Genomic DNA, 26,042 nt, shown 5'->3' on the forward strand with positions numbered 1-26,042 from the left:
ATCACTCCTTCTCTCCCTCTCTCCATCACTCCTTCTCTCCCTCTCTCCATCCTCCTTCTCTCCCCTCTCTCCATCATTTCTTCTCTCCCTCTCCCTATCAGATCCCTCTCTCCATCACTCCTTCTCTTCCTCTCTCCATCACTCCTTCTCTTCCTCTCCCCATCACTCCTTCTCTTCCTCTCTCCATCACTCCTTCTCTCCCTCTCTCCATCACTCCTTCTCTCCCTCTCTCCATCCTCCTTCTCTTCCTCTCCCCATCACTCCTTCTCTTCCTCTCTCCATCACTCCTTCTCTCCCTCTCTCCATCACTCCTTCTCTTCCTCTCTCCATCACTCCTTCTCTCCCTCTCTCCATCACTCCTTCTCTTCCTCTCTCCATCACTCCTTCTCTCCCTCTCTCCATCACTCCTTCTCTTCCTCTCTCCATCACTCCTTCTCTCCCTCTCTCCATCACTCCTTCTCTTCCTCTCTCCATCACTCCTTCTCTCCCTCTCTCCATCACTCCTTCTCTTCCTCTCTCCATCACTCCTTCTCTCCCTCTCCATCACTCCTTCTCTTCCTCTCTCCATCACTCCTTCTCTCCCTCTCTCCATCACTCCTTCTCTCCCTCTCTCCATCACTCCTTCTCTTCCTCTCTCATCAATCCTTCTCTTTCTCTCCATCACTCCTTCTCTTCCTCTCTCCATCACTCCTTCTCTCCCTCTCTCCATCACTCCTCTCCCTCTCTCCATCACTCCTTCTCTTCCTCTCTCCATCACTCCTCTCCCCTCTCTCCATCACTCCTTCTCTTCCTCTCTCCATCACTCCTTCTCTTCCTCTCTCCATGCTCCTTCTCTTCCTCTCTCCATGCTCCTTCTCTCCACTCTCCATCACTCCTTCTCTTCCTCTCTCCATCATCCTTCTCTCCCTCTCCCCATCTCCTTCTCTCCCTCTCTCCATACTTCTCTCCCTCTCTCCTATCACTCCTTCTCTCCTCTCTCCATCATTTCTTGTCAGTGATTCCTGCTCTCCTTCTCTCCCTCTCTCCATGTCCTTCTCTCCCTCTCTCAGTGATCTCTCCCTCTCTCCATCAGATTCTTCTCTCCCTCTCTCATCACTCCTTCTCTCCTCTCTCCATCATTCCTTCTCTCCTCTCCATCACTCCTTCTCTTCCTCTCTCCATCATTTCTTCCTTCCTCTCTCCATCATCCTTCTCTTCCTCTCTCCATCACTCCTTCTCTTCCTCTCTCCATCATTTCTTCTCTCCTCTCTCATCACTCCTTCTCTTCCTCTCTCCATCATTTCTTCTCTCCCTCTCTCCATCACTCCTTCTCCCTCTCTCCAGTGACTCCTTCTCTCCCTCTCTCCATCACTCCTCTCCCTCTCTCCATCATTTCTTCTCTCCCTCTCTCATCCTCCTTCTCTTCCTCTCTCCATCACTTCTTCTCTCCCTCTCTCCATCACTCCTTCTCTTCCTCTCTCCATCACTCCTTCTCTTCCTCTCTCCATCACTTCTTCTCTCCCTCTCTCCATGACTCCTTCTCTTCCTCTCTCCATCCTCCTTCTCTTCCTCTCTCCATCACTCCTTCTCTCCCTCTCTCCATCCTCCTTCTCTTCCTCTCCCCATCACTCCTTCTCTTCCTCTCTCCATCACTCCTTCTCTTCCTCTCTCCATCATTCCTTCTCTTCCTCTCTCCATCACTCCTTCTCTCCCTCTCTCCATCATTTCTTCTCTCCTCTCATCACTCCTTCTCTCCTCTCTCCATCAGATTCTCTCCCTCTCTCCATCACTCCTTCTCTCCCTCTCTCCATCATTTCTTCTCTCCCCTCTCCCTATCACTCCTTCTCTCCCTCTCTCCATCACTCCTTTCTCTCCCTCTCTCCATGATCCTTCTCTCCCTCTCTCCATCATTTCTTCTCTCCCTCTGTGAATCCTTCTGCTTAGTCCATCAGTGATTCTCTTCCTCTCTCCCATCAAATCAGTGATTCTCTCCTCTCCCCATAGGAGATAAATTCTCTTCCTCTCTCCATCCTCCTCTTCTCTCCCTCTCTCCATCATTTCTCTCCCTCTCCATCACTCCTTCTCTTCCTCTCTCCATCATCCTTTCTTCCCTCTCCATCACTCCTTTACTCCTCTCCAGGAGATCCTTCTCTTCCTCTCTCCATCCTCCTTCTCTCCCTCTTACTGCTCCTTCTCTTCCTCTCTCCATCATTCCTTCTCTCCCTCTCTCCATCAGTCCTTCTCTTCCTCTCTCCATCACTCCTTCTCTCCCTCTCTCCATCATTTCTTCTCTTCCTCTCTCCATCATTCCTTCTCTCCCTCTCTCCATCACCTCTCCTTCTCTTCCTCTCTCCATCATTTCTTCTCTCCCTCTCTCATCCTCCTTTCTTCCTCTCTCCAGGACTCCTTCTCTCCCTCTCTCCATCATTCCTTCTCTCCCTCTCTCCATCACTCCTTCTCTTCCTCTCTCCATCACTCCTTCTCTTCCTCTCTCCTGTCACTCCTGTGAATCTCTGCCCTCCTTCTCTTCCTGATTACTGCTCTCCCTCTCTAGGAGATCCTTCTCTGAATCTCTGCCTGTGTCAGTCTTACTCTCTGGTAGGATCTCCTTCTCTTCCTCTCTCCATGATCCTTCTCTTCCTCTCTCCAGTGATCCTTCTCTCCCTCTGTCCAGGAGATTCTCTCCCTCTCCCTAAATCACTCCTTCTCTCCCTCTCTCCATCACTCCTTCTCTCTCTCCATCACTCCTTCTCTTCCCTCTCTCCATCCTCCTTCTCTCCCTCTCTCCATCACTCCTTCTCTCCTCTCTCCATCACTCCTTCTCTTCCTCTCTCCATCACTCCTTCTCTTCCTCTCTCCATGATCCTTCTCTCCCTCTCTCCAGGACTCCTTCTCTCCCTCTCTCCATCACTCCTTCTCTTCTCTCCATCACTCCTTCTCTTCCTCTCTCCATCACTCCTTCTCTTCCTCTCTCCAATCCTTCTCTCCTCTCTCCACTCCTTCTCTCCTCTCTCCATCACTCCTTCTCTCCTCTCTGAATCCTTCTCTCCCTCTCTCCATCCTCCTTCTCTCCTCTCTCTCCATCACTCCTTCTCTCCCTCTCTCCATCATCCTTCTCTCCTGAATTCCTTCTCTTCCTCTCTCCATCACTCCTTCTCTTCCTCTCTCCAGGAGATCCTTCTCTGTGAATCTCCATGCTCCTTCTCTCCTCTCTCCATCACTCCTTCTCTTCCTCTCTCCATCACTCCTTCTCTGAATCTCCATCACTCCTTCTCTCACTCTCTTACTCCTTCTCTTCCCTCTCTCCATCCTCCTTCTCTTCCTCTCTCCATCCTCCTTCTCTTCCTCTCAGTCCATCCTACTCTCCCTCTGGTCAGATCCTTCTCTTCCTCTCTCCATCAATCCTCTCCCTCTCTGATCACTCCTTCTCTCCCTCTCTCATCATTCCTTCTCTCCCTCTCTCCATCATTTCTTCTCTCCCTCTCTATCACTCCTTCTCTTCCTCTCTCCATCATTTCTTCTCTCCCTCTCTCATCTCTCCTTCTCTTCCTCTCTCCATCACTCCTTCTCTCCCTCTCTCCAATTTCTTCTCTCCCTCTCATGACTTTCTCTTCCTCTCTCCATCATTTCTTCTCTCTCCTCTCTCCAATCCTTCTCTTCCTCTCTCTCCATGACTCCTTCTCTCCTCTCTCCATCCTCCTCTCCTTCTCTGAACTCCTTCTCTCCCTCTCTCCATCCTCCTTCTCTGCTCTCTCCAGGAGATTCTGTCCTCTCTCCATCCTCCTCTCCCCCTCTCATTTCCTTCCCTCTCCATGCTCCTTCCTCTCCTCTCTCCATTACTTCTCTCCTCTCTCCCATCACTCCTTCTCTTCCTCTCTGATCATTTCTTCTCTCCCTCTCTGTCAATGATTCTCTTCCTCTCTCCATCACTCCTTCTCTGGGTCCTCTCTCCATCATTCTTCTTCCTCTCTCAGTCATTCTCTTCCTCTCTCCATCACTCCTTCTCTCCCTCTCTCCATCCTCCTCCCTCTCTCCATGACTCCTTCTCTCCCTCTCTCCATCATTTCTTCTCTCCCTCTGAATCATCACTGCTTAGTGTCTCTCCATTCCTTCTCTTCCTCTCTCCATGCTCCTTCTCTTCCTCTCTCCATCCTCCTTCTCTCCCTCTTCCACTCCTCTCCCTCTCTCCAGGATCCTCCTTCTCTTCCTCTCTCCATCACTCCTTCTCTTCCTCTCTCCATGATTTCTTCTCTCCCTCTCTCAGATTCTCTCCCTGTGATCCTCCTTCTCTTCCTCTCTCCATCATTTCTTCTCTCCTCTCTATCACTCCTTCTCTCCTCTCTCATCATTCCTTCTCTTCCTCTCTCATGATTTCTTCTCTGGTCAGGACTCCTTCTCTTCCTCTCTCCATCCTCCTTCTCTTCCTCTCTCCATGATTACTCTCCCTCTCTCCATCAGATGCTCTCCCTCTCTCCATCATTCTTCTCTCCCTCTCTCATCACTCCTTCTCTCCTCTCTCCATCACTCCTTCTCTTCCTCTCCCATCACTCCTTCTCTTCCTCTCTCCATCACTCCTTCTCTTCCTCTCTCCATCACTCCTTCTCTTCCTCTCTCCATTCCTTCTCCTCTCTCTCATCACTCCTTCTCTCCTCTCTCCATCACTCCTTCTCTTCCTCTCTCCATCATTTCTTCTCTCCCTCTCTCATTCCTTCTCTTCCTCTCTCCATCACTCCTTCTCTCCTCTCTCCATCACTCCTTCTCTTCCTCTCTCCATTCCTTCTCTCCCTCTCTCCATCATGCTCTCCTCTCCCCATCACTCCTTCTCTTCCTCTCTCCATCACTCCTTCTCTTCCTCCCCCATCAGGAGATTCTCTTCCTCTCTCCATTCCTTCTCTCCCTCTCTCCATGATCCTTCTCTTCCTCTCCCCAGGATTTTCCTTCTCTTCCTCTCTCCATCACTCCTTCTCTCCCTCTCTCCATGATTCTCTTCCTGGTATCACTCCTTCTCTCCCTCTCCCAATCCTTCTCTTCCTCTCTCCATCACTCCTTCTCTCCCTCTCCCATCACTCCTTCTCTTCCTCTCTCCATCACTCCTTCTCCCCGTCTCCAGTGATTACTGCCTCTCTCCATCACTCCTTCTCTTCCTCTGAATTCCTTCTTCCTCTCCCCATGATTACTTCTCTTCCTCTCTCCATCACTCCTTCTCTTCCTCTCTCCATCACTCCTTCTCTTCCTCTCTCCATTCCTTCTCTTCCTCTCTCCATGCTCCTTCTCTGAATCTCCATCACTCCTTCTCCCTCTCTCCATTACTCCTTCTCTCTCTCTCCATCCTCCTTCTCTCCCTCTCTCATCACTCCTTCTCTCCCTCTCTCCATCATTTCTTCTCTCCCTCTCTCATCACTCCTTCTCTTCCTCTCTCCATCATTTCTTCTTCCTCTCTCATCACTCCTTCTCTTCCTCTCTCCATCACTCCTTCTCTCCCTCTCTCCATCATTTCTTCTCTCCTCTCTCATCACTCCTTCTCTTCCTCTCTCCATCATTCTTCTCTCCTCTCTCCATCACTCCTTCTCTTCCTCTCTCCATCACTCCTTCTCTCCTCTCTCCAGGACTCCTCTCCCTCTCTCCATCACTCCTTCTCTCCCTCTCTCCATTCCTTCTCTTCCTCTCTCCATCACTCCTTCTCTTCCTCTCTCCATCATTTCTCTCCCTCTCTCATCACTTCTCTTCCTCTCTCCAGGAGATTCTCTCCCTCTCTCCATCACTCCTTCTCTTCCTCTCTCCATCATTTCCTTCTCTCCCCTCTATCATAAACTCCTTCTCTTCCCTCTCTCCATCACTCCTTCTCTTCCTCTCTCCATCCTCCTTCAGTGATTCCTCTGCCTCTCTAGGAGATCTCTCCATGAACTCCTCTCCCTCTCTCCATCCTCCTTCTTCCCTCTCTCCATCATTTCTTAGGAGATGCTCTGGTGTGAACTCCTTCTCTTCCTCTCTCCATCACTCCCCTTCTCTTCCTCTCTGGTAGGAGATCCTTCTCTTCCTCTCTCCATCCTCCTTCTCTTCCTCTCTCCATCATTTCTCCTCTCCCTCTCTCAGGACTCCTTCTCTTCCTCTCTCCATCACTCCTTCTCTTCCTCTCTCCATGGTTTCTTCTCTCCCCTCTCTCATCACTCCTTCTCTCCCTCTCTCCATCACTCCCTTCTCTTCCTCTCTCCATCATTTCTTCTCTCCCTCTCTCATCACTCCTTCTCTCCCTCTCTCCATCACTCCTTCTCTTCCTCTCTCCATCATTTCTTCTCTCCTCTCTCATCACTCCTTCTCTTCCTCTCTCCAGGACTCCTTCTCTTCCTCTCTCCATCACTCCTTCTCTCCCTCTCTCCATCATTTCTTCTCTCCCTCTCTCCATCATTTCTTCTCTCCCTCTCTCAATCCTTCTCTCCTCTCTCCATCATTTCTCTTCCTCTCCCCAGGAGATTCTCTCCCTCTCTCCATCACTCCTTCTCTCCCTCTCTCCATCACTCCTTCTCTTCCTCTCCCCATCACTCCTTCTCTCCCTCTCTCCATCACTCCTTCTCTCCTCTCTCCATCCTCCTTCTCTTCCTCTCTCCATCACTCCTTCTCTCCCTCTCTCCATCCTCCTTCTCTTCCTCTCTCCATCACTCCTTCTCTCCCTCTCTCCATCACTCCTTCTCTCCTCTCTCCATCACTCCTTCTCTTCCTCTCCCCATCATCCTTCCTCCCTCTCTCCATCACTCCTTCTCTCCCTCTCTCCATCACTCCTTCTCTTCCTCTCCCCATCACTCCTTCTCTCCCTCTCTCCATCACTCCTTCTCTCCCTCTCTCCATCACTCCTTCTCTTCCTCTCCCCATCACTCCTTCTCTCCCTCTCTCCATCACTCCTTCTCTCCCTCTCTCCACTCCTTCTCTTCCTCTCTCCATCCTCCTTCTCTCCCTCTCTCCATCACTCCTCTCCCTCTCCCCATCCTCCTTCTCTTCCTCTCTCCATCACTCCTTCTCTTCCTCTCCCCATCACTCCTTCTCTTCCTCTCTCCATCACTCCTTCTCTCCCTCTCTCCATGCTCCTTCTCTTCCTCTCCCATCACTCCTTCTCTTCCTCTCTCCATCACTCCTTCTCTCCCTCTCTCCATCCTCCTCTCCCTCTCCCCATCACTCCTTCTCTTCCTCTCCCCATCACTCCTTCTCTTCCTCTCTCCATCCTCCTTCTCTCCCTCTCCCCATCCTCCTTCTCTTCCTCTCTCCATCACTCCTTCTCTTCCTCTCTCCATCACTCCTTCTCTTCCCTCTCTCCATCACTCCTTCTCTCCCTCTCCCCATCACTCCTTCTCTTCCTCTCTCCATCCTCCTTCTCTTCCTCTCTCCATCACTCCTTCTCTTCCTCTCTCCATCCTCCTTCTCTTCCTCTCTCCATCACTCCTTCTCTCCCTCTCTCCTATCCTCCTTCTCTCCCTCTCTCCATCACTCCTTCTCTTCCTCTCTCATCACTCCTTCTCTCCCTCTCTCCTTCACTCCTTCTCTCCTCTGTCATTCTCTCCATCACTCCCTCTATCCCTCTCTCCATCACTCCTTCTCTCCCTCTCTCCATCCTCCTTCTCTTCCTCTCCCCATCACTCCTTCTCTCCCTCTCTCCATCACTCCTTCTCTCCCTCTCTCCATGCTCCTTCTCTTCCTCTCCCCATCACTCCTTCTCTCCTCTCTCCATTCCCTTCTCTCCCTCTCTCCATGCTCCTTCTCTTCCTCTCTCCATCACTCCTTCTCTCCCTCTCTCCATCACTCCTTCTCTTCCTCTCTCCATCACTCCTTCTCTCCCTCTCTCCATCACTCCTTCTCTTCCTCTCTCCATCACTCCTTCTCTCCCTCTCCCCATCACTCCTTCTCTCCCTCTCCCATCCCTCCTTCTCTTCCTCTCCCCATCACTCCTTCTCTCCCTCCCCCATCACTCCTTCTCTTCCTCTCTCCATCACTCCTTCTCTCCCTCTCCCATCACTCCTTCTCTCCCTCTCCCATCACTCCTTCTCTTCCTCTCTCCATCACTCCTTCTCTCCCTCTCTCCATCACTCCTTCTCTCCTCTCTGTCATCACTCCTTCTCTCCCTCTCCCCATCACTCCTTCTCTTCCTCTCTCCATCACTCCTTCTCTTCCTCTCCCATCACTCCTTCTCTCCCTCTCTCCATAGGGAGATCCTCTCCCTCTCCCCATCACTCCTTCTCTTCCCTCTCTCCATCACTCCTTCTCTTCCTCTCCCCATCACTCCTTCTCTTCCTCTCTCCATCCTCCTTCTCAAAATCTCTCTCCATCACTCCTTCTCTCCCTCTCTCCATCACTCCTTCTCTTCCCTCTCTCCATCCTCCTTCTCTCCCTCTCTCCATCACTCCCTCTCCCTCTCCCCATCACTCCTTCTCTCCCTCTCTCCAATCCTTCTCTTCCTCTCCCCATCACTCCTTCTCTTCCTCTCTCCATCACTCCTTCTCTCCCTCTCTCCATCCTCCTTCTCTTCCTCTCCCCATCACTCCTTCTCTCCTCTCTCCATCACTCCTTCTCTCCCTCTCCCCATCACTCCTTCTCTTCCTCTCTCCATCACTCCTTCTCTCCTCTCTCCATCACTCCTTCTCTCCCTCTCCCCATCCTCCTTCTCTTCCTCTCCCCATCCTCCTTCTCTCCCTCTCTCCATCCTCCTTCTCTTCCTCTCCCCATCACTCCTTCTCTTCCTCTCTCCATCACTCCTTCTCTCCCTCTCTCCATCACTCCTTCTCTTCCTCTCCCCATCACTCCTTCTCTTCCTCTCCCCATCACTCCTTCTCTTCCCTCTCCCCATCACTCCTTCTCTTCCTCTCTCCATCACTCCTTCTCTCCCTCTCCCCATCACTCCTTCTCTTCCTCTCTCCATCATTCCTTCTCTTCCTCTCTCCATCACTCCTTCTCTTCCTCTCTCCAGATCCTTCTCTTCCTCTCCCCATCACTCCTTCTCTCCCTCTCCCCCATCATCCTTCTCTTCCTCTCTCCATCCTCCTTCTCTTCCTCTCTCCAACTCCTTCTCTTCCTCTCTCCATCCTCCTTCTCTCCCTCTCTCCATCAGATCCTTCTCTCCCTCTCCCTATCACTCCTTCTCTCCTCTCTCCATCACTCCTTCTCTTCCTCTCTCATCACTCCTTCTCTCTCTCTCCTTCCTCCTTCTCTCCCTCTGTCATTCTCTCCATCACTCCCTCTATCCTCGTTCCATCACTCCTTCTCCCTCTCTCCACTCCTTCTCTCCCTCTCTCATTCTCTCCATCACTCCCTCTCCTGAATTCTCCCTCTCTCCCTCCCTTCTCTCCCTCTCTCATTCTCTCCATCCCTCTCTCCACTCCTTCTCTCCCTCTCTCATTCTCTCCATCACTCCATCACTCCCGCTCTCCATCCTTCTCCCTCTCATCACTCCTTCTCCCTCTCTCCACTCCTTTTCCCTCTCTCCACTGATTTCCCTCTCTCCACTCCTTCTCCCTCTCATCACTCCTTCTCCCTCTCATCCTCCTTCTCCCTCTCTACTCCTTCTCTCCCTCTCTCCCTCTCTCCACTCCTTCTCTCCCTCTCTTCCTCTCTCCATCATTTCTTCTCTCCCTCTCATCACTCCTTCTCCCTCTCTCCACTCCTTCTCTCCCTCTCTCCCTCTCTCCCTCCTTCTCTCCCTCTCTTCCTCTCTCCATCATTTCTTCTCTCCCTCTCTCCATCACTCCTTCTCTTCCTCTCTCATCACTCCTTCTCTTCCTCTCTCCATCACTCCTTCTCTTCCTCTCTCCATCACTCCTTCTCTCCCTCTCTCCATCACTCCTTCTCTTCCTCTCTCCATCACTCCTTCTCTCCCTCTCTCCATCATTTCTTCTCTCCCTCTCTCATCACTCCTTCTCTCCCTCTCTCCATCACTCCTTCTCTTCCTCTCTCCATCACTCCTTCTCTCCCTCTCTCATCACTCCTTCTCTCCCTCTCTCCATCACTCCTTCTCTTCCTCTCTCCATCATTTCTTCTCTCCCTCTCTCATCACTCCTTCTCTCCCTCTCTCCATCACTCCTTCTCTTCCTCTCTCCATCACTCCTTCTCTCCCTCTCTCATCACTCCTTCTCTCCCTCTCTCATCACTCCTTCTCTTCCTCTCTCCATCACTCCTTCTCTTCCTCTCTCCATCACTCCTTCTCTCCCTCTCTCATCCTCCTTCTCTCCCTCTCTCCATCACTCCTTCTCTTCCTCTCTCCATCACTCCTTCTCTTCCTCTCTCCATCACTCCTTCTCTCCCTCTCTCATCACTCCTTCTCTCCCTCTCTCCATCACTCCTTCTCTTCCTCTCTCCATCACTCCTTCTCTCCCTCTCTCCATCATTTCTTCTCTCCCTCTCTCATCACTCCTTCTCTCCCTCTCTCCATCACTCCTTCTCTTCCTCTCCCCATCACTCCTTCTCTCCCTCTCTCCATCACTCCTTCTCTCCCTCTCTCCATCACTCCTTCTCTCCCTCTCCCCATCACTCCTTCTCTCCCTCTCTCCATCACTCCTTCTCTCCCTCTCTCCATCACTCCTTCTCTTCCTCTCTCCATCACTCCTTCTCTCCCTCTCTCCATCACTCCTTCTCTTCCTCTCTCCATCACTCCTTCTCTCCCTCTCTCCATCACTCCTCTCCCTCTCCCCATCACTCCTTCTCTTCCTCTCTCCATCACTCCTTCTCTTCCTCTCTCCATCACTCCTTCTCTTCCTCTCTCCATCACTCCTTCTCTCCCTCTCTCCATCACTCCTTCTCTTCCTCTCTCCATCACTCCTTCTCTCCCTCTCTCCATCACTCCTTCTCTTCCTCTCCCCATCACTCCTTCTCTTCCTCTCTCCATCACTCCTTCTCTCCCTCTCTCCATCACTCCTCTCCCTCTCCCCATCACTCCTTCTCTTCCTCTCCCCATCACTCCTTCTCTTCCTCTCTCCATCACTCCTTCTCTCCCTCTCCCCATCACTCCTTCTCTTCCTCTCTCCATCACTCCTTCTCTTCCTCTCTCCATCACTCCTTCTCTTCCTCTCTCCATCACTCCTTCTCTCCCTCTCCCCATCACTCCTTCTCTCCCTCTCCCCATCACTCCTTCTCTTCCTCTCTCCATCACTCCTTCTCTTCCTCTCTCCATCACTCCTTCTCTTCCTCTCTCCATCACTCCTTCTCTCTCCCTCTCTCCATCACTCCTTCTCTCCCTCTCCCTATCACTCCTTCTCTCCCTCTCTCCATCACTCCTTCTCTTCCTCTCTCCATCACTCCTTCTCTCTCTCTCCTTCACTCCTTCTCTCCCTCTGTCATTCTCTCCATCACTCCCTCTCTCCCTCTCTCCACTCCTTCTCTCCCTCTCTCATTCTCTCCATCACTCCCTCTCTCCCTCTCTCCACTCCTTCTCTCCCTCTCTCATTCTCTCCATCACTCCCTCTCTCCCTCTCTCCACTCCTTCTCTCCCTCTCTCATTCTCTCCATCACTCCCTCTCTCCCTCTCTCCACTCCTTCTCCCTCTCATCACTCCTTCTCCCTCTCTCCACTCCTTCTCCCTCTCTCCACTCCTTCTCCCTCTCTCCACTCCTTTTCCCTCTCATCACTCCTTCTCCCTCTCTCACTCCTTCTCCCTCTCTCACTCCTTCTCTCCCTCTCTCCCTCTCTCCACTCCTTTCTCCCTCTCTCCCTCTCTCCCTCCTCTCTCCCTCTCATCACTCCTTCTCCCTCTCTCCACTCCTTCTCTCCCTCTCTCCCTCTCTCCACTCCTTCTCTCCCTCTCTCCCTCTCTCCCTCCTTCTCCCTCTCATCACTCCTTCTCCCTCTCTCCACTCCTTCTCTCCCTCTCTCCACTCCTTCTCCCTCTCATCTCCTTCTCCCTCTCATCACTCCTTCTCCCTCTCTCCCTCCTTCTCCCTCTCATCCACTCCTTCTCTCCCTCTCTCCACTCCTTCTCCCTCTCTCCCTCCTTCTCTCCCTCTCTCCACTCCTTCTCTCCCTCTCTCCCTCTCTTCTCCTTCTCTCCTCTCTCCCTCTCTCACTCCTTCTCCCTCTCATCCTCCTTCTCCCTCTCTCCACTCCTTCTCTCCCTCTCTCCACCCTTCTCCCTCTCATCACTCCTTCTCCCTCTCATCACTCCTTCTCCCTCTCTCCACTCCTTCTCCCTCTCATCACTCCTTCTCCCTCTCTCCACTCCTTCTCCTCTCATCACTCCTTCTCCCTCTCTCACTCCTTCTCTCCCTCTCATCACTCCTTCTCCCTCTCATCACTCCTTCTCCCTCTCATCACTCCTTCTCTCCCTCTCATCCTCCTTCTCTCTCCTCTCATCACTCCTTCTCCCTCTCATCACTCCTTCTCCCTCTCATCACTCCTTCTCCCTCTCTCCACTCCCTTCTCCCTCTCTCACTCCTTCTCCCTCTCATCACTCCTTCTCCCTCTCTCACTCCTTCTCTCCTCTCATCACTCCTTCTCCCTCTCTCCCCCTCTCTCTCCCTCTCATCACTCCTTCTCCCTCTCATCACTCCTTCTCCCTCTCATCACTCCTTCTCCCTCTCATCACTCCTTCTCCCTCTCTCCCTTCTCCCTCTCATCACTCCTTCTCCCTCTCTCCTCCTTCTCCCTCTCATCACTCCTTCTCCCTCTCTCCACTCCTTCTCTCTCTCCTCTTCTCACTCCTTCCTTCCCTCTCTCCCTCCTTCTCCCTCTCATCCACTCCTTCTCCCTCTCTCCACTCCTTCTTCCTCTCTCCACTCCTTCTCCCTCTCTCCACTCCTTCTCCCTCTCTCATCACTCCTTCTCCCTCTCTCTCCTTCTCCCTCTCTCCTCCTTCTCCCTCTCTCCACTCCTTCTCCCTCTCTCCCTCCTTTTCCCTCTCTCCCTCCTTCTCCCTCTCTCCACTCCTTCTCCCTCTCTCCCTCCTTCTCCCCTCTCTCCTTTTCCCTCTCTCCACTCCTTCTCCCTCTCTCCCTCCTTCTCCCTCTCTCCCTCCTTTTCCCTCTCTCCCTCCTCCTTCTCCCTCTCTCTCCTTCTCCCTCTCTTCCTTCTCCCTCTCCATCCTTCTCCCTCTCTCTCCTTCTCCCTCTCCTCCTTCTCCCTCTCTCCACTCCTTTCCCTCTCTCCCTCCTTCTCTCCCTCTCTCCCTCTCTCCACTCCTTCTCCCTCTCATCTCCTTCTCCCTCTCATCACTCCTTCTCCCTCTCTCCACTCCTTTTCCCTCTCTCACTCCTTCTCTCCCTCTCTCCCCTCTCTCCCTCCTTCTCTCCCTCTCTCCACTCCTTTTCCCTCTCTCCCTCCTTCTCTCCCTCTCTCCCTCTCTCCACTCCTTCTCTTCCTCTCTCTCACTCCTTTTCCCTCTCTCCACTCCTTCTCTCCCTCTCTCCCTCTCTCCTCCTTCTCTCCCTCTCTCCACTCCTTCTCCCTCTCTCCACTCCTTCTCTCCCTCTCCCTCTCTCCCTCCTTCTCCCTCTCTCACTCCTTCTCCCTCTCTCCCTCCTTCTCCCTCTCTCCCTCCTTCTCCCTCTCTCCCTCCTTCTCCCTCTCACTCCTTCTCCCTCTCTCCCTCCTTTCCCTCTCTCCACTCCTTCTCTCCCTCTCTCCCTCTCTCCACTCCCTTCTCCCTCTCATCTCTCCCTTCTCCCTCTCCATCACTCCTTCTCCCTCTCTCCACCCCTTTTCCTCTCTCTCTCTCCCTCTCTCTCCCTCTCTCCCTCTCTCTCACTCCCTTCTCTCCCTCTCTCCACTCCTTCTCTCCCTCTCTCCCTCTCTCCCTCTCTCCACTCCTTCTCTCCCTCTCTCCCTCTCTCCACTCCTTCTCTCCCTCTCTCTCGCGTTCTCTTTCACTCATCTTCTTTCTTTCTCCTTTCCTCTCTGTAGGTTTTTACTGGAGTTCAACATCTGTGGTCTCTGGCACTCAGACCGCTTTGCTGAAGGTAACACAGTCCAGTAAAGAGCATTCATTCCTATTCATCTCATTCAGCTTCTGTGTGTTGTGTTGCACTGTTTGGCTTCAATGTCCCAATCTGTGTCTCATGTTGTCTCCTGTCCTGACCACACCCACCCATGTCTCGTTCACCATCATCATCATCCTCATCATCACCTGTCAATCATTCTCACCACCTCATTCCTCCCACCCAGCCAAGCCTGGCTTCAAAGGTACAGATTCAACCTATTGGGTGCTTGTGTGTGTGTGTGTGTGTGTGTGTGTGTGTGTGTGTGTGTGTGTGTGTGTGTGTGTGTGTGTGTGTGTGTGTGTGTGTGTGTGTGTGTGTGTGTGTGTGTGTGTGTGTGTGTGTGTGTGTGTGTGTGTGTGTGTGTGTGTGTGTGCAACAGCGGGCGTGCGTGCGTGCGTGCGTGCGTGCGTGTGTGTGTGTGTGCGTGCGTGCGTGTTTTGTGTGGCAACAGACGATCAGAGGATGTACTGTATCTATATCATCTATTTAAAGTTGATCAGGGACAGATAAATTCACAGTAATGACACCTAGTAAATAATTCAAGAGTCTGACATCTTGAAAGTGTATCCTTGTCCACAGTCATTAAGATGTCGATCTCCATGAGCTGATATGCTGTAATGACAGCTGTAATATACACAGACTCTATCTGTTATAAACCCTGTTCCAGTCCCATGCAGTGACGACTGCCTGGTATCTCTGCATGGAAATACACTGTGGTCTGGTCCAAAACACGGCCCAGTCCTTTCCCTTAGCTCCTAGTCCTTTCCCTTAGCTCCTAGTCCTTTCCCTTAGCTCCTAGTCCTTTCCCTTAGCTCCTAGTCCTTTCCCTTAGCTCCTAGTCCTTTCCCTTAGCTCCTAGTCCTTTCCCTTAGCTCCTAGTCCTTTCCCTTAGCTCCTAGTCCTTTCCCTTAGCTCCTAGTCCTTTCCCTTAGCTCCTAGTCCTTTCCATTAGCTCCTAGTCCTTTCCCTTAGCTCCTAGTCCTTTCCCTTAGCTCCTAGTCCTTTCCCTTAGCTCCTAGTCCTTTCCATTAGCTCCTAGTCCCTTCCCTTATCTCCTAGTCCTTTCCCTTAGCTCCTAGTCCTTTCCATTAGCTCCTAGTCCTTTCCCTTAGCTCCTAGTCCTTTCCCTTAGCTCCTAGTCCTTTCCCTTAGCTCCTAGTCCTTTCCCTTAGCTCCTAGTCCTTTCCCTTAGCTCCTAGTCCTTTCCCTTAGCTCCTAGTCCTTTCCCTTAGCTCCTAGTCCTTTCCCTTAGCTCCTAGTCATTTCCCTTAGCTCCTAGTCCTTTCCCTTAGCTCCTAGTCCTTCAGTGTTTGTCATTGTGAACGAACCAACAAGGTGTATGGGCTGGATGGAGTTCGGAGAAGGGGTTAAGGGTTGCATGCGAGTCATGTTGAGCTCCCGAGTGGCTCAGTGGTCTAAGACACTGCATCTCAGTACAAAAAGTGTCACTGTAGTCCCTGGTTCGAATCCAGGCTGTATCACATCCGGCCGTGATTCTCATAGGGTTGGTGCACAATTGGCCCAGCGTCGTCCAGGTTTGGCCCGGGGTAGGCCGTCGTTGTAAATAATAATTTGTTCTTAACTGACTTGTCTAGTTAAATAAATACATGTAAAAAAAAATTAACATAATGATGTCCGTCATACAATGTAAGGGATTAGGACTGGAGGTGTGTACGTTAGTGTGAGTGATGGTGATTGGCTCTCCATCACTCACGTTAGTATGAGTGATGGTGATTGGTTGTCTCTGTCCCCAGCGTCGGCCCAGAAGAAGAAGGGAGACATCCTGCAGCCGTGTGACACAGAGTACCCCAGCTTTGTCTACGAGCCCTCCATCAAGGAGACCAACAGCCTCATTAAGTGTGGACGCTGTCAGAAGTAAGATCACACACGGCCATGCACACACACACACACACTTTTTCTGTCATTTAAAAAAAAGTTAACAACATCATTTATATAAATGACAAAAGCACGAAAATATATTTTATATAAACAAAACAATCATACAAATTCCAGAAGCGACAGCTTATAGCTTCTTTATATAAATCCCACAGCTTGAGTCACAGTCTCAGTCCTCTGAAATCTCTCTGAGAGTAAGTCACTTCCTGATCATTTTTTTTCTGAGATTATCTTCTGTCTCTGCGTATCAGCTCTTTATCTCTCTACCTCCATGTATCTGTCATCCCATCCATAACCATGACTCCTGTCTCTTCTGACAGGCAGCCACAAGTCTGAAGAGGAGGGAGGGAGGGAGGGAGGGAGGGAGGAGGATATAAACCACTGTTAAACAGATGAGGATTATAGTAAATGTGGTAGTGTATTATATCATGTGGTAGTGTATTATATAATGTGGTAGTGTATTATATAATGTGGTACTGTAGTGTACTATATAATGAGGGAATGAGGGAATGTTTCTGTTGAGGGGTTCAGCAAAGGTCATCTCAATTTCATCTAAATGGGGAACAGCGGTTTGAGGTGTTCCAGCGCCCCCATCTGGTGGAAATGGGATATAACAAAAATAATGAGTGTCTAATGAAAGGGGAAGGGGGATTCCTAGTCAGTTGTAAAAAGAAAAAACACTCTCCACATCATGGAATGACATTGTATTGAGATGTGTGTGAATCAAAATGAACATACACTGTATATACTATCGTACTCAAACTCTATCTTTATCTAGAGATTACACATTCATTTAGGATCTAAGATTAATCCATAGATTAAAGTCCGGACCAGACAATAGAATGGTGGAAGTGTGCATCCGTTCATACCACTAAGCTGTTTAATGAACACTAGGTGTCAGTGTTTCATCGTGTTTGTTTGTAATATAGTGTGTGTTACAGTTACTAGTTACCTGTCCAAAATTGTAATCAATAATGACATTTCTGGATTACACAAACTCAGTCATGTAATCTGATTACTTTTGGATTTACTGTCCCTTTAAGAGGAATTAGAAGAAGACAAAAAGGATCCATCAAATGCATTTGATCTGTCTGTCTGTCTGTCTGTCTGTCTGTCTGTCTGTCTGTCTGTCTGTCTGTCTGTCTGTCTGTCTGTCTGTCTGTCTGTCTGTCTGTCTGTCTGTCTGTCTGTCTGTCTGTCTGTCTGTCTGTCTGTCTGTCTGTCTGTCTGTCTGTCTGTCTGTCTGTCTGTCTGTCTGTCTGTCTGTCTGTCTGTCTGTCTGTCTGTCTGTCTGTCTCTGTCTGTCTCTGTCTGTCTGTCTGTCTGTCTGTCTGTCTGTCTGTCTGTCTGTCTGTCTGTCTGTCTGTCTGTCTGTCTGTCTGTCTGTCTGTCTGTCTGTCTGTCTGTCTGTCTGTCTGTCTGTCTGTCTGTCTGTCTGTCTGTCTGTCTGTCTGTCTGTCTGTCTGTCTGTCTGTCTGTCTGTCTGTCTGTCTGTCTGTCTGTCTGTCTGTCTGTCTGTCTGTCTGTCTGTCTGTCTGTCTGTCTGTCTGTCTGTCTAGTCCTAATGTATTCGTGTAGAGATATCTGAGAGCTGGTCACATAGTAAAGAAGACATTTCATTTGAAGGTTTAAGGTGAAGATCTTTCTTCATGATGGCAGTGTGCTTTTACCTTTGATTACCTGATTGTTTCATACAAGTGGTATTCTAACCATTCCATTGCCTTCTCTCTCTGTCGCTCTACCTCTCTCTCTACCCCTCTCTCTCTCTCTCTCTCTACCCCTCTCTCTCTACCCCTCTCTCTCTGTACCCCTCTCTCTCTCGCTCTATCTCTACCCCTCTCTCTCTATCTCTGTGTCTGTGTGTTAACTGTTGTGTGTGTGTGTTCCAGGATGTTTGTAACCCAGGCTGTCCCTGACAGTAACCTGCTGATGTTGGTGGTACAGGCAGACTGTGACTGTTCCCGTCAGTACCCTGCTATCACCATGGAACCCAAGGAAGTGAAATATATCCTTTAACATGAAGAGCTGTCTTACTGGTTCACTCTCTCTGACACAGACAGTGATTGATATAATTATAATGGTGTTGTGGAAATGGGATTTCATATCTATGAATAAGCAGTTCCTTAGTCATGTATCAGACAAATCACTTCTCTTATTATATTTATTTCAGACATCATTCATTTCAACCAGTTATGAATTGCTGTTTTACGCTGTGGGGAGCAGTATCTTCCTAAACTCTCCTCATAGATGACCTGCAGGGTCATAGCCGAGCATTCAGAGGTCGAAATAGCAGGTGTTGGGGGGAGGGAGGGAGATAGGGAGGAGAGCTGGTCACAGGAGTAGGAAGAGAGAGGACAGATTTCATTTGAAGGTTTAAGGTGAAGATCTTTCTTCATGATACTCCTTGTTGTTGTTTAGTGTGTTGATTTACCTAGATTGTTGTTGGTTGTGTGTTGGTATTGTAACCATTCCATTGCCTTCTCTCTTACGTGTGTTGGTATTGTATCATAGATACTCCTTGTTGTTGTTGTTTAGTGTGTTGGTATTGTATCATAGATCTCCTTGTTGTTGTTTAGTGTGTTGGTATTGTAACATAGATCCTCCTTGTTGTTGTTGTTTAGTGTGTTCCAGGATGTTTTGTTGTTGTTTAGTGTGTTGGTATTGTAACATAGTACTCCTTGTTGTTGTTTAGTGTGTTGGTATTGGCATAGATATTCCTTGTTGTTGTTGTTAGTGTGTTGGTATTGTATCATAGATACCCTTGTTGTTGTTTAGTGTGTTGGTATTCACCATAGAACTCCTTGTTGTTGTTGTTTAGTGTGTTGGTATTGTAACATAGATATCCTTGTTGTTGTTGTTACGTGTGTTGGTATTGTAGCATAGATACTCCTTGTTGTTGTTTAGTGTGTTGGTATTGTATCATAGATACTCCTTGTTGTTGGTTAGTGTGTTGGTATTGTAACATAGATACTCCTTGTTGTTGTTTAGTGTGTTGGTATTGTAACATAGATACTCCTTGTTGTTGTTGTTTAGTGTGTTGGTATTGTAGCATAGATACTCCTTGTTGTTGTTTAGTGTGTTGGTATTGTAACATAGATACTCCTTGTTGTTGTTGTTTAGTGTGTTGGTATTGTAGCATAGATACTCCTTGTTGTTGTTTAGTGTGTTGGTATTGTAACATAGATACTCCTTGTTGTTGTTTAGTGTGTTGGTATTGTAACATAGATACTCCTTGTTGTTGTTTAGTGTGTTGGTATTGTAACATAGATACTCCTTGTTGTTACGTGTGTTGGTATTGTAACATAGATACTCCTTGTTGTTGTTTAGTGTGTTGGTATTGTAACATAGATACTCCTTGTTGTTACGTGTGTTGGTATTGTATCATAGATACTCCTTGTTGTTGTTTAGTGTGTTGGTAATGTAACAAATATACTCCTTGTTGTTGTTTAGTGTGTTGGTATTGTAACATAGATACTCCTTGTTGTTACTGTGTTGGTATTGTAACATAGTACTCCTTGTTGTTGTTTAGTGTGTTGGTATTGTATCATAGATACTCCTTGTTGTTGTTTAGTGTGTTGGTATTGTAACATAGATACTCCTTGTTGTTGTTTAGTGTGTTGGTATTGTAACATAGATAATCCTTGTTGTTACATGTGTTGGTATTGTAACATAGATACTCCTTGTTGTTGTTTAGTGTGTTGGTATTGTAACATAGATACTCCTTGTTGTTTGTTGTTGTGTATTTGGTATTGTAACATAGATACTCCTTGTTGTTGTTTAGTGTGTTGGTATTGTAACATAGATACTCCTTGTTGTTACGTGTGTTGGTATTGTATCATAGATACTCCTTGTTGTTGTTTAGTGTGTTGGTATTGTAACATAGATACTCCTTGTTGTTACGTGTGTTGGTATTGTAACATAGATACTCCTTGTTGTTGTTTAGTGTGTTGGCATTGTAACAGATACTCCTTGTTGTTACGTGTGTTGGTATTGTAACATAGATACTCCTTGTTGTTACGTGTGTTGGTATTGTAACATAGATACTCCTTGTTGTTGTTTAGTGTGTTGGTATTGTAACATAGATACTCCTTGTTGTTACGTGTGTTGGTATTGTAACATAGATACTCCTTGTTGTTGTTTAGTGTGTTGGTATTGTAACATAGATACTCCTTGTTGTTGTTTAGTGTGTTGGTATTGTAACATAGATACTCCTTGTTGTTGTTTAGTGTGTTGGTATTGTAACATAGATACTCCTTGTTGTTGTTGTTGGTATTGTAACATAGATACTCCTTGTTGTTGTTTAGTGTGTTGTATTGTAACATAGATACTCCTTGTTGTTGTTTAGTGTGTTGGTATTGTAACATAGATACTCCTTGTTGTTGTTTAGTGTGTTGGTGTGTTGTTGTATTGTAACATAGATACTCCTTGTTGTTGTTAGTGTGTTGGTATTGTAACATAGATACTCCTTGTTGTTGTTTAGTGTGTTGGTATTGTAACATAGATACTCCTTGTTGTTGTTTAGTGTGTTGGTATTGTAACATAGATACTCCTTGTTGTTACGTGTGTTGGTATTGTAACATAGATACTCCTTGTTGTTGTTAGTGTGTTGGTATTGTAACATAGATACTCCTTGTTGTTACGTGTGTTGGTATTGTAACATAGATACTCCTTGTTGTTGTTGTTTAGTGTGTTGGTATTGTAACATAGATACTCCTTGTTGTTACGTGTGTTGGTATTGTAACATAGATACTCCTTGTTGTTGTTTAGTGTGTTGGTATTGTAACATAGATACTCCTTGTTGTTGTTTAGTGTGTTGGTATTGTAACATAGATACTCCTTGTTGTTACGTGTGTTGGTATTGTAACATAGATACTCCTTGTTGTTGTTGTTACGTGTGTTGGTATTGTAACATAGATACTCCTTGTTGTTGTTTAGTGTGTTGGTATTGTAACAGATACTCCTTGTTGTTACGTGTGTTGGTATTGTAACATAGATACTCCTTGTTGTTGTTGTTTAGTGTGTTGGTATTGTAACATAGATACTCCTTGTTGTTACGTGTGTTGGTATTGTATCATAGATACTCCTTGTTGTTGTTTAGTGTGTTGGTATTGTAACATAGATACTCCTTGTTGTTACGTGTGTTGGTATTGTAACATAGATACTCCTTGTTGTTGTTTAGTGTGTTGGTATTGTAATAGATACTCCTTGTTGTTGTTGTGTTGTTGTTGTATTGTAACATAGATACTCCTTGTTGTTACGTGTGTTGGTATTGTATCATAGATACTCCTTGTTGTTTAGTGTGTTGGTATTGTAACATAGATACTCCTTGTTGTTGTTTAGTGTGTTGGTATTGTAACATAGATACTCCTTGTTGTTGTTTAGTGTGTTGGTATTGTAACATAGATACTCCTTGTTGTTGGTTAGTGTGTTGGTATTGTAACATAGATACTCCTTGTTGTTGTTTAGTGTGTTGGTATTGTAACATAGATACTCCTTGTTGTTACGTGTGTTGGTATTGTAACATAGATACTCCTTGTTGTTGTTTAGTGTGTTGGTATTGTATCATAGATACTCCTTGTTGTTTAGTGTGTTGGTATTGTAACATAGATACTCCTTGTTGTTGTTTAGTGTGTTGGTATTGTATCATAGATACTCCTTGTTGTTGTTTAGTGTGTTGGTATTGTAACATAGATACTCCTTGTTGTTGTTTAGTGTGTTGGTATTGTAACATAGATACTCCTTGTTGTTGGTTAGTGTGTTGGTATTGTAACATAGATACTCCTTGTTGTTGTTTAGTGTGTTGGTATTGTAACATAGATACTCCTTGTTGTTGTTTAGTGTGTTGGTATTGTAACATAGATACTCCTTGTTGTTGTTTAGTGTGTTGGTATTGTAACATAGATACTCCTTGTTGTTGTTTAGTGTGTTGGTATTGTAACATAGATACTCCTTGTTGTTGTTGTTTAGTGTGTTGGTATTGTAACATAGATACTCCTTGTTGTTGTTTAGTGTGTTGGTATTGTAACATAGATACTCCTTGTTGTTACGTGTGTTGGTGCCCTTGACCTCTGTGTACATAACGCCTCAGTAAAGTGTGACAGGATGAAATCTCAGAAGGTCCGTAGGAGACCCGAGTCCTGCCACGCCTATCACCCTCAGGTCAGCACCCCGTATTGGTCCACTGACTCCCAATAACCTCACTTCAAGTGGATGGATTGCCATCAGAAGAGAACATGTGTTGTACTTTTCTCAAAGCTCATTTCATTTCAAACTGAGTTTTTGTTATTCTAAGATCAAAAATGTGAACTTAATGGCCTTATTAAGTAGTGATCATTATACCACTGGCTAACTGTGTGTTAACGATGGATTTCAGGAAAACGCCAAGGAGTGTGGAGATGCCTCGCAGATCTACCTGTCTGTCTCTCTCTTCCTCACCTGTCTCACTGCCTCCTTCACCTGTCTCAAGGCCTCCACGCTGGTCTTCCGATGACAGACAGACAGCTACCTAGCCTAACCCCCCCCTCTGGAAATCTCTCTAGAATATTCCAGAATGCCTGATCTTAGCATGCCTGCTACTGCTTGCGTTATCTTTATCAATCAATATGACTATATGGCTAAAATTATGATATTGATCATTTGGGCTGATGGACTGAGAGGAATAAGCTGTTGACTTTACAATCACAGAGAGATGTTGACTTCAGATGTTTGATGACTTTCAACCACCAAAGTTGTGCTTCTTTTGCACAACCATTCTAAAACCATGAAAGGGCTTTTTGGTTTCTTCTTCAGTGTCTGATAAGAGAACATTATAGTGTTTCTATGCAAAAGGAAACCTGCTTTTTTTTTTTGACTGTGGAAAGATCCAGTATCTCCAATATTATTCCAAAGGACTTGACTTTGCAATAAGACCATGGAAGACTATCAGTCTGTGGATGATGTGTTTTATAAATGGTTTTGCATGTGTTGTCTGTTTACCTAAAGCCATGAAATGGAGGATGAACCTTGGATAAGGCAGAGGCATCTTTGAACATTGATACAATTCAGATAGTAGAATCAGTGACCCCTGCTGGTTGGAATATGACATTGCAGGATGGTGATGAATCAACTGGAGGCTGGCTGGCTGCTGAAGGATGGATGAACACAATGGACTCAACTTCCACATTGTTCTGTTCATAACTCATCAGTCTTTGGTCTACGCACCACAAACACATCAAGTATCTACTATTAAATGTGGGCTGGGTTTTCACTGATGGAAATGGATGGACTGTTTCAGGAAAAACCTTCTAGTCACATATCATATATGCAACCTAAGACTTACTAAACCAGTTGACCAGGTTGGCTTACTGCAACACAAGAACCATTACTGACCACCTACTTCTGTGTTGGACTACTAGGTGGAACAGCCATTCTGTTAGAAGGAACAACGTTACAATGTGATGGACTACTAGGTGGAACAGCCATTCTGTTAGAAGGAACAACGTTACAATGTGATGGACTACTAGGTGGAACAGCCATTCTGTTAGAAGGAACAACGTTACAATGTGATGGACTACTAGGTGGAACAACCATTCTGTTAGAAGGAACAACGTTACAATGTGATGGACTACTAGGTGGAACAACCATTCTGTTAGAAGGAACAACGTTACAATGTGATGGACTACTAGGTGGAACAACCATTCTGTTAGAAGGAACAACGTTACAATGTGATGGACTACTAGGTGGAACAACCATTCTGTTAGAAGGAACAACGTTACAATGTGATGGACTACTAGGTGGAACAACCATTCTGTTAGAAGGAACAACGTTACAATGTGATGGACTTTTCAGGTGGAACAACCATTCTGTTAGAAGGAACAACGTTACAATGTGATGGACTACTAGGTGGAACAGCCATTCTGTTAGAAGGAACAACATTACAATGTGTTGGACTACTAGGTGGAACAACCATTCTGTTAGAAGGAACAACGTTACAATGTGATGGACTACTAGGTGGAACAACCATTCTGTTAGAAGGAACAATGTTACAATGTGATGGACTACTAGGTGGAACAACCATTCTGTTAGAAGGAACAACGTTACAATGTGATGGACTACTAGGTGGAACAACCATTCTGTTAGAAGGAACAACGTTACAATGTGATGGACTACTAGGTGGAACAACCATTCTGTTAGAAGGAACAACGTTACAATGTGATGGACTACTAGGTGGAACAACCATTCTGTTAGAAGGAACAACGTTACAATGTGATGGACTACTAGGTGGAACAACCATTCTGTTAGAAGGAACAACGTTACAATGTGATGGACTACTAGGTGGAACAGCCATTCTGTTAGAAGGAACAACGTTACAATGTGATGGACTACTAGGTGGAACAACCATTCTGTTAGAAGGAACAACGTTACAATGTGATGGACTACTAGGTGGAACAGCCATTCTGTTAGAAGGAACAACGTTACAATGTGATGGACTACTAGGTGGAACAACCATTCTGTTAGAAGGAACAACGTTACAATGTGATGGACTACTAGGTGGAACATCTGATTCTGTTAGAAGGAACATGACGTTACAATGTGATGGACTACTAGGTGGAACAACCATTCTGTTAGAAGGAATGAAACGTTACAATGTGATGGACTACTAGGTGGAACAACCATTCTGTTAGAAGGAACACTAAGATGACACGTTACAATGTGAAGGACTACTAGGTGGAACAACCATTCTGTTAGAAGGAACAACGTTACAATGTGATGGACTACTAGGTGGAACAGCCATTCTGTTAGAAGGAACAACGTTACAATGTGATGGACTACTAGGTGGAACAGCCATTCTGTTAGAAGGAACAACGTTACAATGTGATGGACTACTAGGTGGAACAGCCATTCTGTTAGAAGGAACAACCTTACAATGTGATGGACTACTAGGTGGAACAGCCATTCTGTTAGAAGGAACAACGTTACAATGTGTTGATATCAGGATCTCCAAGGTGTCTTTCATCTGAGTTTTACTGTTTGACTCCAAAGACTTTTATGATGCTTTATAGTTTTCAGCTAAATTCATGCATTCAATTATTATATTTTTCATGACATAATCTGTTCTTTCTAATTCAAATGACTTGAATGAAATGATTATAAAATGCATCATTGAGAATAATAGGATGGGATACTACTAGTATTGCTGATGTACACTGAGAGTCAGGGAGTTCTGGAAGGGAATACATTTAATAAATAAACACAACAGCATTAAACACTACTGTCAGATGTTACTGTCTAGTGATTTTCTAAGTGGTGTTTTTATCAGTCTGTCCCTTTCACTTTGACAGTGATGCTCTAATGATGTCATGTCATCATGTGGTAACTGTCCTCATGGCAGTATTGTTGGGATGTTGTTGCCTGTGTGTATGTATGTCATGTGATGTCCTGAGTCCTGTGGTCTGGAGCTTGTGTCCCACATGGTACCCTTTAACCCTAGTGGGTAGTGCACTACTTTTGACCAGGGCCCATATGGAATAGCACCGGAACCATTTGGAACACAGCCTGAGAGTCTAGAAGGCAATATGATTCTCACAGCACAGTTTGATTGACATGCAGGATAATCTGCAATGGGTCAATAATAATACAATGAATAAACTTCCCCTTTATTTTAAAGGGTTCTCAGTTTTGATGGTTGAATTTTATCCGTGTTATTTATCCTGTCAGTTGTGACGTGTTTTATCCTGGATCATCGTCTAATCTAACATTCATCAGTGTCTGTACTCAAAACTCACTCAAAACACTCAAAGGGTGTCTTTTCTTCAGTGGTTTGTTTTTATTTCTGTAATGCTTGGGGAAAAGTGGGTAAGGCAGGGTGCACCGGTACACTAGGGAGAGTCAGGGGGAGTTCTGGAAGGGAATACATTTAATAAATAAACACAACAAGTGGGGGGAGGGGAGGCAGGGAACAGGCACCAAGAGGGGACACAGATACAGAGGGGAGTGAGGGGAGGCAGGGTGCACCGGTACTCTAGGGGGAGTAGTGGGGAGGGGAGGCAGGGTGCACCGGTACTCTAGGGGGAGTAGTGGGGAGGGGAGGCAGGGTGCACCGGTACTCTAGGGGGAGTAGTGGGGAGGGGAGGCAGGGTGCACCGGTACTCTAGGGGGAGTAGTGGGGAGGGGAGGCAGGGTGCACCGGTACTCTAGGGGAGTAGTGGGGAGGGGAGGCAGGGTGCACCGGTACTCTAGGGGGAG

General features: G+C 47.0%; 2 protein-coding genes across 2 annotated transcripts in view; both read left to right on the top strand.

Moving 5' to 3' along the window:
• Positions 1 to 17,834, top strand: part of LOC127918393 (voltage-dependent calcium channel subunit alpha-2/delta-4-like) — a gene marked incomplete at its 5' end in the record, with an annotated part of 19,549 nt that extends 1,715 nt beyond the window's left edge. The window contains 4 exons of the mRNA XM_052501666.1: positions 13,846 to 13,901; positions 14,107 to 14,124; positions 15,677 to 15,797; positions 17,708 to 17,834. Of these exons, the coding sequence (XP_052357626.1) occupies positions 13,846 to 13,901; positions 14,107 to 14,124; positions 15,677 to 15,797; positions 17,708 to 17,834 (322 nt within the window). The remainder of the gene's footprint in view (positions 1 to 13,845; positions 13,902 to 14,106; positions 14,125 to 15,676; positions 15,798 to 17,707) is intronic.
• Positions 17,835 to 22,895: 5,061 nt separating this feature from the next.
• On the top strand, positions 22,896 to 24,996 carry LOC127918392 (uncharacterized). Its single transcript, XM_052501665.1, has 4 exons — positions 22,896 to 22,911; positions 23,153 to 23,320; positions 23,862 to 24,347; positions 24,525 to 24,996. The coding sequence occupies exons 1-4, from the start codon at positions 22,896 to 22,898 to the stop codon at positions 24,815 to 24,817; spliced, it is 963 nt and encodes a 320-aa protein (XP_052357625.1). The 3' UTR covers positions 24,818 to 24,996.
• Positions 24,997 to 26,042: the final 1,046 nt, after the last annotated feature.

The sequence above is a fragment of the Oncorhynchus keta genome, unplaced genomic scaffold, assembly GCF_023373465.1.
Source record: "Oncorhynchus keta strain PuntledgeMale-10-30-2019 unplaced genomic scaffold, Oket_V2 Un_contig_14104_pilon_pilon, whole genome shotgun sequence".
In the NCBI taxonomy this organism is placed as follows: Eukaryota; Metazoa; Chordata; class Actinopteri; order Salmoniformes; family Salmonidae; genus Oncorhynchus; species Oncorhynchus keta.